This window comes from Aquila chrysaetos, chromosome 9 (genome assembly GCF_900496995.4).
Source record: "Aquila chrysaetos chrysaetos chromosome 9, bAquChr1.4, whole genome shotgun sequence".
Taxonomy (NCBI): Eukaryota; Metazoa; Chordata; class Aves; order Accipitriformes; family Accipitridae; genus Aquila; species Aquila chrysaetos.
The window spans coordinates 38,698,165-38,709,499 of NC_044012.1; the positions used below are offsets into that span (position 1 = coordinate 38,698,165).

Genomic DNA, 11,335 nt, shown 5'->3' on the forward strand with positions numbered 1-11,335 from the left:
AAAAAAAAGGGAACTAATTAGGCAGCTTTATAGCTTGCACACATTCTGATTAATTTGTAATGTGTTTCCTGAGGGTTTGGTACCCTTGAGATGTCATACAGCTAACACTTCTAACCCTAATGAAGCAGGACACCATTTTCCCAAAGGATTGAAGGCAGCTGAATCCCTCAAACCGCAGCTTGAATCAATATCAGAGCAGTCATAAGAGGATTCCACTGTGAACTTTATGCTAATTTAGCATTACTACAATACCAAATATAGTAAAAAGTTTTTATAATCAGTTCAATTTGCTGCAATTTAAAGAGAAGCGTTGAACCGTGCAACTGCTGAAGTCTACTTTCACATCACTTACTATATTCCCTCCTTGTCTCATACACACCCAAGGTAATTCAGTACTGTCTTCAGAGGAACTGGTTGACCATCTCTCAATCTATTCCCACGCATTGCTGAAATTATTGCAAGTTTGATTAAAGAAACAGATTAGAAGGAGCCTAACCCTGGTTTTCCATCTTTTGCGTAGAGTAAAAATAAGTTATTAGGTATAAATACTCAAGGTCCTGCTAAAGTATTTATAAACACGGGAATACTGAGACACTTAGAATGTCAGTGGGAAGAGGGGAGAAAGTACAGTATTTATTCCTCTAAGTATTTAAAATAACCTTAGGATCCTAAAGTTCATTACTGTTTGTGACTCGCATACATAATAAACACTACATACCCTAAGGTACATTTGAATTGCCTTGTTTCCAACGCAACTCCAAGTAGGTAAGGTTGAACATTTTATTCCTTCTTGAGGAAGCAAGCCATCCCCTGTGCTTCCTACACCACAGAATAGAATCAAGGAGACCATGGGAAGAAAGCACTTCCTTAGCTCTGAGTACTCCTATTTAAGGGTAACTTCTTTTTTTTAAACTGTTTCCTTAAAAAGCTTAATGACACAACCATGGGTGCTGTCTTGTAAGCCCAAACACATGGGTTCCTGAAAGACAGTTGATGAAACAGCCATGTTATGAAGCAATTAATTATCAAAGATATTTGCATGGTGGCCCAGAGCTGGATTCCAGGAAGATGAGTTTGAAGAGAAAACTGCAAAATCAAAAGGGCACAGATAAGAACTCAAAACTAGGAAAGAGGGGCAGGCAGCATCATGGCACTCTGCGTACACAAATCTCTTACAGGCTCTTAGCCAATTCCCCAGCTGCCAGCAGGGAACCTAACCAAAAAGCCAGCAAGCATGCCAATCAGGCAGTCAGGCACCTAGCAAGATGCTGCTGCTGGAAGGAGATATTTCTAAGGTTCAGCCTCTGTCTAGTACAGGTGTGAGACATGGTACATCCACAGTGACAGCTAGTGCTTCAGTGCTGGAGAAGAGAGGCAGGAGAAAAAGAAGGTTCAGCGAAACTAACAGGCTTAAGAATACTGCCAAGTAAGCATCACTGTTACAGGGTTGTTTTGATTATAATTTTTTTCTTTTTTGTTTTGATTTCTAAAAATATCTGCTAATTTAACTTAATAAGAACAGATATACCCAATTAGTATTCCCAAACATAATAAATTAAATGAAAACATTGGTTTATCTTTAGCCCCGACATTCAGAATGAAGAATTAATGAGTAGTACATCTCTTCTAGCACTTTCAAAGAACAAAAACCAGTTCTCATTCATACTGACTGAGAAGTCAAAATGTGTGGCAATTGTTCATATGTTGAGCAGTTAGACAGAGCTTTAAAAAGCTTCAGGAAATAAGTGAACATGTTTGTAGACACACACACTTGCCTCCAAAATTAACATGTCTAAGGAACTCTCTGTCATTTTACATTGAACTAGATATATGCATATGTGTAAAATGCAGTATTTGACAGACTATTTTTTTTTAAGTACAGTTTAAAGTAGGTAGATTGTCTTTAGCAGTTATTCCGACTAAGAACAACTACACATAAGGATCCCCCTAATTCTTTCCCCCAAAGCCTTTCTAGTTTATTAAAGGAAGAGTAACACCACCAGCACACCTTTTCAAAGAGTTCTTGTAGTAGCAGTGAGCAAGAAATTGGAAAGCACCTGTCAGTTATTTGAAAGAATTATTTTCTGCTAGCATCAGAAACTAAAATAAATAGTTTTCACTTAACCTTGAAGTGTATAGAGAATTTTGACAAGAGGTATTATAAAATCTAGTTTATCGCCTTAAAATAAAGGGAAAGATGCAAAACAGTGTTCCCAACTTTCATATCTACATTTCTCAGTATTTCATGTTTTACCCAAGAGTCCCAATACCTTTAGGCAGATAAGTGTCATATGGAAAACAAACAACAACAAAACCAACAATATAAAAACTGGGGTTCCCCAAGTCTCTAGTCCTCAGCTGTGGGGGAAGGACTGAAAAGCTGAATTGTAAGCAGCCAAAGTAAATAAAACCCACCTGAATCAGGTTCTCAAATCTCAGTACTTCACTTTAAAGCATAAAGTATGACATTAAACAGATACTAATGCAAGTCTTGTGAATCTAGAAGTTATACAGAAAGGAAAGCACATTAGCACAAGCCATCACTTTTCACAGCTGTAAGCTTTTGCACTTCCTACATGAACTTAAGACTTTTGTAGTCTGCATTTAGCATGCTATGAGTATCAATAGTTATTTTAGTACTAAATTAGACTTTTCCAAAGTAAGATGTACTTCAACTGGCCTTATTTAAGAGTCTTTCAGCACAACTTTTATAGTGGTAAGAATTAGAAAAAAGAGGAAAAAAAAATCGATTGTGACACATGCGCAAGTGAAATATTAAGGCCAAGTGACTTTTATATTTTGGTCAGAATCAAAAGTGAAGGCAACTCAGTTCACAGGAATATTGTTGAATATATCTTTAAATAAGCCATTCATGGATACATGTGTATAGGGAAGCTTGATTCTTTAGGAACAGAAGGTACAAATTTTGAAACAAACTTCTTTGAAAACAAAGTTTTCAAAACTGAGATCATAGTAGAAAGTAAGCAATAAGAACTAAAGTCAGTTCTTTCTCAGCCTCACCAAACCAATTTGGCTCAAATCCAGAACAGAAAGAGGAAGGTCCAGTGAGATCCCACTCAAGCATAGTGAAGACAACTGATAAATACCTTTGCTAGGGACAGAAACATCCAGGCAGAGATAAACATTGGGTGGGGATAGTACCTGGCACACAGACAGAGATGAGCCACACAGCTCTAGCCCTTCTCAGCCAACTCAGTATTCCACAGGTGCACATGCACATACACTAAGCCCACATGGTTTAGGCGTAAAGCATTTAGCTCTTAGTGACAGACGAGCCATTGCCAAATTTGTTTCTTCCTCCTGCCAAACGCTACCACTCTTTTTGTGTTTACTCATATACCAACTTCAAAAGAAAAGCCCTCCTTTTTAATAAAGGAAAACCAAAGTCAGCTTGTTTATGCAGGTTTGGTTTGCTTTTAAATAGTTATCCTTTATAGCTACAACTTCAATACCAATTAGTCAGGAATATCAGTGAACCTGAAACATTAATCACAAAGAAGTTTACTTCTAATACAAGCCAGCAAAAGCCAGCTACTTCCTTTCCAAAATACCCGTAATCCTTAATACCCACATGCAACTAAGACTCATAGAAAAACAGTCTTACCTTTTTCTTCGAAGAAAAATAATCAGGTGCACAAAACAACTGTTACAGAGGTTCCTTGTTCCATACGCTATGAGGATCTTCACTACTAGTAAACCCCTAAATAAAACCTGAAGCTAGTCTGTACAGCACAACTGCATGAGGCATCACAGAGCACAAAGCACGTATCAGTAGGTATGTTTATAAAGCTTAACTGCAATTGCCTGTTGCACCTTCTCAACACAACACTCCAACACTGCAACATGTGACTGGAGCTGTAAAAGCAGTAAATCAGTTTCCTGCTTCTTTAACTGATTGACTAATTAAGACCATAATTGGTAAACTATTTACACATGGAGACAAGAACATCTGAATTTTGACTTTTCACACTGATTTTGTGAGCTTTTCTGTTTAAAGTGAATAGAAAATGTACGGTACTTTGAATTTTAATCAGTATTTCCAGTAACACCGTGTAACAAACATTCAAGCATTAGTTTTTTTCTCTTTTCACAGAGGGAGAGGAACACAGAAATTCATAACTTGTTCGACGAAGGCTCCTTACTAGTACTCCAGAGCATACCATTCTGTCAAAAATCCAGGACCAAACCATTGTCTAAGATTTTTTCTCTTCTTCTGGATTCACACAAAACAACCCCACATGGCTATATGCCCCACTATTTATTCATCTGGATTCTCATACTGATCTTGCAGAATGACGAGCAAGTACAACAACATAAGTCAAATTCAACTGTTCCTTCGCATCACATGGAATTTTATAAAACTCTAATATTAACTAAACAAACAGTAGCTTTCTGCACCAGTTCATAGAGCAGAGCAGTCTTACCATTTGACAATTAGCAGTATTGCCACTACCAGAAATACGAACTTATTGGAGAAAGAGAATAAATTAAAACTTTGTCTTCTTACTCCAACATACAATACACAATGAAACTCATGAAAGACATTGGAAGCAATTTTCAAATGGACGACATTTTTTTTCTGGAAGGCCGAATAGCTGACTTCAAGCCATTCAAAAGACACCATATTTGAGAACTATTTTTCCCTTTCTAGACTTACTCCATCTCCTCATTAATAACATTCTCTCACTAAGAAGTAGAAATCAGTTTCCAAATATTTAATTATAATTGGAAAAAGATTACAAAATACAAAGTTTTATTGTACTTGGGACTACAGAAATGTATTACTTCAGTTTTTCCATTTCCTTCAAATTAGAGACAAAGGAAGAAGCAAAACAAATGACAACAAAAACTAACAGATGTACAAACTAGTTTCATCAATTAAGCTTGAAATTCAGAAAGGATTTTGCCAAATAAATTTCAATGGCTGAACTTGGCAGATGCCATTCCCCACAGAAGTGCTGCATTCCTAGAATGAACTAATGCCCTTCAGTAATACAGAAAGTCAGTCACTTAGGCAAGGCGGGACTTATAAGAGACCAAGGATTAGCATCTCCGAACATTGGAGTAAGCTGAAACATTTTGGATCCTCTGTCAATTCAGAGCTCATCATGTTTTGCAGGGTCCATACTGGGTTTGATGAAGACTCCCTCCATTGCTTTCCAATAGTTGTGATGATTAGCAGTAGGCATGCCATGAACTTCCCGTTGGCCTCTAATGGGATGACCATACTGTTCCCCTGTTATTGAAAGGAACACCTCAGTTCCTACGTGCTTGAAGCGCACTGCATCCTCCCGCTCCCAGTAAGTCCCACTGCATTGCACAATCCATATATCGAGGTCATCTCCTTCGCCATCATCACCAAAGGCACTTACTTCCTGTTAGAGACACAAACTTCCTGAAGTGAAAATGTAAGCAAACACCTCCAATACAGACACAAAAATATCAACCACAAAGTCAGCAGAGTTGAAAGGCAAGGATGAAGAGGAAAGAAAAAGTGTTGTTGCATTGCTTTGCCAACAGTTATCAAATTTAGAAGCAGTAACTTTCTACCACTACAATCTGAACAAAAAGTGCCAACAAACTCCAACATGTAATCTGAGCAAAAAGTGCCAACAAACCCCAACATACATTACAAATGAAGAGGACTTGAGCACAGAGATCAGAACAATCCTTCTGAGAAAAAATTCAAAAGAAATGACACTAATGCTGATGCAAATTTTCCCCACTCAAACGAGTTTGTAACTGTAGACATTTAGTTTTGTAGTATGACCATCTTCATAGTTACCATTGCAACAGTTTTTTTCAACATGTGTTTTTATCACAACATCCCAACAATTTATCTTATTAAGTAATCATATTCCTTTTTTTACTTAATTATACCAGTCTTACAACTGGGTCAACAACTATTCTGGTTTACACTCTTTCTTCAGATAGACAGCTGAACAGCTCTTTAAAAAAAATAAAGATGACCATTAAAGCAAATGAATTCCTGCTAAAACAAAAGTCAGAGATTAGATTTCATTATGCACCAAAAAAAATTCCAAGCATTTCTAGAAACCAGATAGTCTAAGCTCCAACTGTTTAGGACTCCAGATAGCCTTTAATTCTTAAAAATCTGGTAACTAGAAGTGATGAACAACTTGAAAATAGAACTGCAATAGTTTGTATCTAGCAACCTAAAATTTTAGGGTCATGTTAATTCACGTTTATGTAGTCCAAAAAGTGTAAAAGACAACATACTAGTTGAAAATCCAACTTCTGTTAAGAATATGAAATAAAAGTTTGTGTTCATAACTACATCATATTTCAATACTGTCACAAGTTACAGTCCTATCAACCTCTGGGAAGTCATGCAAACTTTCCTTTCGCTTAGATACTGTGCAAACACATAGCAAAACCAAAGAAACACAATGACAGTTGCTGAAGATTTTTACATTAATGACAATGTTATACAAATTGTCTAAACTGATAAATGAAAGCTGGGAGAAGGTTTTAGAGTCAATCTGTTCTTTAAATCATTTTTCTAAAATGTTACTTTTCCATCACTTCTTTTGTTTTAATAACCAGATCACCTAGATACCCTACACAAAACTGGACCTTATTGCTTCAGCCACTTTACTCATTGTAAAAGACAAACCTTTTTCACAAAGAGTCAGGTTTTCCAATTTTTTAATGGCCTGTCTACATAGCCTGAAGGAAGACTAAAAGGACTACTAAGGACAAACTTCCGACAAGTTTGCATTATTTATTTTAAGTCAGATTTTCAATCTTAAGAAGCGTTTGTCCAAGGACAAGACTGGGACCTAATTACAGTTAGAAATTACACTCTTCTAGATATGTACAATACAATAAATAAATACTATTGCCAGAGCAGATTAATTTTTCCTGTGGAAGGAGGACAGATAAATAGGAATAGTGAATTAAAATAGGGATAGTGAGAAGATGACTGAGACCAATAGATTGGATCGCCAAGGAACTTGGATACAGGAATGCCTAGTGTTATAACACATGATTAGTTGCCTTGCTTTAGAGCAATCTTCACAATGTTGAGGGAGGCACCCAGTCTCCAATGCCTTGAAAGTGCTAAACATTTCAGAACAGTCTTCCCAGTAGCAATGGTGCAGATTAAAAAAAAATAAAATGCAGATTTGTTAAAACTACTATGAAATACCAGTACTGGTGCATATTAAATTTTAGCACTGTCGAGAACTTAAATACATTATTCCAAGATGCAGAAAAGAATATACTTGAACTCTGGATATGCATAGACATACTCTTTCTGGCAGCTGGTATGCAAGCCTGATTCTTCAAAAACATGAAAAACTGGAGACAAGTACTGTCAGTAGCATGCACTATTTATACAAAAGCTTAAGATTTAAAACAACTCACTTGGTTATTGGAGAGCGGTGATGGGAAGTGATGAGTGTGTAAATTTTTTCCTGTGTTAACATGGGTAAGTCGTATAGCTTGCCCACATTTCACTGGTGTTCCGCGTTGGCAGCTGCCATCGCTCTTCCCACGAATCCGCCAGTAACTGTTAGCATCATCTGAAGCTTCAACTCCTGTCACTGACTGTTGCCCACTTCCTGTTTGAATAGAATTAAATGGCAGGAGACTTAACCCACTTCTCCAGCTCAAAAAGTCCTGAAAGAACTAAAGAAATTTGCTTTAATGTTTTCATGCCTTCATGTTTAAGAGATGCTTAACTCCCACAGTCTACTTACTGACTGCAATGGGAATGGAAGTACCATTTCAATCTTTCAGATTGAAGAAGTTAAACATAGCATGTGTTAGTAACTGCAAACTGTCAAAGTTCATGGTGAACACACGAGAAGAAAATCTGACCCATGATGGATACTACTCACACCATCATGCCTTTCTCAAAAATACTACCAAGTCTTCTGTGTCCCCAAACAAACCAGCACCCTCGCTGCCAGAACAGACGCTGGGAAGGTACTGCTGAGGCCCCGGACACAGAACAGGGCTCACCTCAGGGACGCGGGCAATGCATCCCTGTCACATCCCCACTCCAGGACCTGCAGAGTCCAGCCGCAACACCTTTCTGTACCCCAGGCCTCCGCATCCTCCTCTCCCTGCCAGGCTGCCAGGTCTCCGGTGCACCCCACAACCCCATCCCTAGCCTGCTGCTCCCGCTGCACCAGGGACAAGAACCTCAGCAACCTCTAAACCTTCCTCTTCCTCCTTCCCCGCCACCCCTCGCTGCCAGTCCCCCCGCCATTTTCCTGCCCCTCTCACCACCTGTCCCCCCAACGCTTCCCAGCTCCCGCCATTTTCCAGCCCCCCTCACGGCTCCCCGCCCGCCATTTCTCAGCCCCCGGCCCCTCAGCGCCGCGCCCCCCGGCCCGGCCCTGCTCACCGGAGCCGTACTTGACCTCGTGCGAGTGGAGCCGCACGCTGTGGCGGGTGTTGAGCAGCTTCAGCACCGATCCGCAGGTAACAGCGCCCGGCGCCGGCTCCCTGCCGTGACACAGCCCGCGCAGCAGCGTCAGGAGCAGGAACGGGAGCGGGAAGAGGCGGCAGCCGCCCCTCATCGCGCCGCAGCCCGGCCGGCACCGCCGCCACCCCGCCGCCCTCAGCGGAGCGCGCTTCCGCACCGCCTCCGCGGGCCCGGCCAATCGACCCGCGCCAGCACCGCGGCCGGCCAATCCCCGCCCGCCCTCTGCTCGGCCTCGCTCCCGCATTGGGCCACGGCTTAGTGACCTCACCGCCGGGAACCCTACAGCGGGAGGAGCTCATTGGGCCAAGGGAAAAAGGTGACCAATCAGAGCAAGCGGCGTGGCGCCTCCCAGGGAAGGACGCGAAGGAGGACCGCGGCGCTTTTACCTCAGCGACGCCTCAGGCGGGTCCCCGGTGTGGGTCGGGCCCGTGGGCCCCGGGACGGACCCCGTCGGCCGGGCCAGCGCCCACCGGGGCCCGCAGTGCCTCCATCCCCGGGTGCCTTTGCACCCGAGCCCGGAGCATTGTCACCCCCGGCTGCCGGGCGCTCCAGCGGGCGATAGCCCTGAGCACCCCCCCCCCGGGCCAGCGCTGACAGGATTCCTTGTGCAAGGACTGGTCAATCAGTTATCATCGGAGGCAGGGAAGAACAAATGTCTTCACAGTGAGAGCGCTGTCAGACATAAACCAGCTCTAAGGTTACTAGCCAGGTAGGGGTAATGGTAGAGATACAGCCTCAGGGAGCCAGAATTGGCACAAATAGGTCAATCGGCCCATGCTGTTGCATTCAGGCCACTTCTAGCTCAGAGCTGGCGGGTGACACGTTGAGGTCTGCTCCTCCCTGCAGTTCTGGCTCTTACAGTTGTGTAAATATGCACCCGTTTTTTGGATTTACAGACAAATACAAGAATGCTGAAAAACAAAGGAAATTCACAGTAGTGAACTGTCTTGCATAAGAATACACCACTGGTCCAGTCATTTCTGGATTATATTGGAGCTTCTGATGATAGGACATAAATACTATACAAAGAAGAACTAACAATGGTTGCTGTATCATTAAGCTGTAGTGATCACATCTTTGCTTTTGGATTTGGAAGTTCACCTTCTGTGATTCAGTCTCTTTTGTGAAGTTCTAACAAAAAGAGATCATAAACTCTATTCTGTATAAAAGACAACTGCATAAATTAACATACCTACTGTCCTTCATTGCATAGTTTTGCAGACTGAAGAATTCCCCATGCTCCCCCCCCCCAAAAAAAAAAAAAAAATGCTTATCCATAGGAAGCAGCCATGGACAAAGGACACAGGAACTCCTCCATAGCCCATTACCTTTTGCCTCTGAAACTGCTCATTGGATTGACCCATGCATCACATCACAGTCTGGTGTGAGTCTCATGTAACACTCCCAGGAATACAAAGTAATTTAACAGAGCAAAAGCTTTTGACCTTCTTAGCAGCAAGTAAACAGGTAGAAAGGCACTTGGTATTCTGCACGTGCAACAGCAAAGAACAGCAACACTGCACTTTCTATTACAGGATCATTTAGAAAGCACATTAGTGTTGCTGGCTAGCGGAAACATCATAAGATGCTCAGCTGACTATCTCTTCCACCAGTCCTGGATCTGCAAGGCTTTTTGCTACCCACGTGATACTGCTCAACTGAATGGTTAGTTTTCTTTATGCTGGCTTTGGCCCATTTTGTATAGCTATACCTACATCTAAGAAAAACCTCCGACTTAAAACGTCAGGCCTGCATTAAAACCCGAGTACTAAACTCAGTCACATATGTGCACATGTACATACACACACAGACTCGGTGTGTTTTTCTGAGGACTAAAAACTCACTTCCTACTGCCAGAAGTAGAAATGTTTGCTCACAGAAAAGCAAAAGATCACCCATTGATAGTCAAATGCCATATTTCTATGTCATTCTAAGAAGCCTTGCTGTTCTAACTAAGACAAGCGCTCGCATTTGCTGCTGTTGTTATAAATGGGGCAAAACCAGATGTCTGTGGTTGCCATTTTAGCCGTGGAAAATCAATCATATGGGGCTTTAGCTGGCACCTGTCTATCTTTCTGGGAGGTCGCTCAGTCTCGGTGCATTTAGTGCCATTTACATGGTGCTCCCTACAATGCTTTTCAGTTCTACTTTAGAAACATAATTGGGTTAGAACGGTTGCCAACAAAGAACCCCATCAATGCCAAACACCCGTGGCAATTAACAGCCACCTCATTGCTACAGGGCCCGCTATTGTTTCTAGTAGACTGCTGTAAGCTACAGGTGAAATTGCCTCAGAAATTATGCGACGGTGCACACTGGTAATGGAAACATCAGCTTTTTTGATAGGTAACTCATTATGATTCTTGTTTATGCACATGAACAAAACAATTCAACAGTGCTGTAAAAGGGGAGAATGCAAAATGTAACTAGAATGCCTTCTGCCTTCAATCACTTAACCCTGCAGTCCTTGTGCACACTTGATTTTCAAGGATTCTGAAAATGCCTACCATTTCCACTCAGGTGCACCTGTAGGTATAACCTGGCCCTCCCTGAAAAACAGGTTTTAGTGGATTTGGCAGTGCCAAATGCTTTTAGCATACAGGAATGAGAAATCTGTGGCACAAGAAAATTTCAGAGGGCGTATGCTGGCCCAAAGCAACATATTATAGAAAAGGATTTTCCTTCTTTTTATATTGGCCTTTGTTAAACATGCTTTAAGCTTTCTGTTTGCTTTGCATGACAAAAGCAGTGACTGACAACTAAGGTAGCATAGCGGGCAACTCCTGGGCTTGGTCTACATCCCAAAAAGCACTGGTGCATCTTTGGGTATAGACAGCCCTTGATTCATGGAGAATA

The 11,335-nt window shown here is 41.5% G+C and overlaps 1 protein-coding gene across 1 annotated transcript; it reads right to left on the minus strand.

The window, feature by feature from the left end:
* Positions 1 to 4,031: 4,031 nt before the first annotated feature.
* Positions 4,032 to 8,738, minus strand: SDF2L1 (stromal cell derived factor 2 like 1). Its single transcript, XM_030024611.1, has 3 exons — positions 8,399 to 8,738; positions 7,411 to 7,607; positions 4,032 to 5,396 (listed from the first exon to the last, which is right to left on the minus strand). The coding sequence occupies exons 1-3, from the start codon at positions 8,721 to 8,723 to the stop codon at positions 5,118 to 5,120; spliced, it is 801 nt and encodes a 266-aa protein (XP_029880471.1). The 5' UTR covers positions 8,724 to 8,738; the 3' UTR covers positions 4,032 to 5,117.
* Positions 8,739 to 11,335: the final 2,597 nt, after the last annotated feature.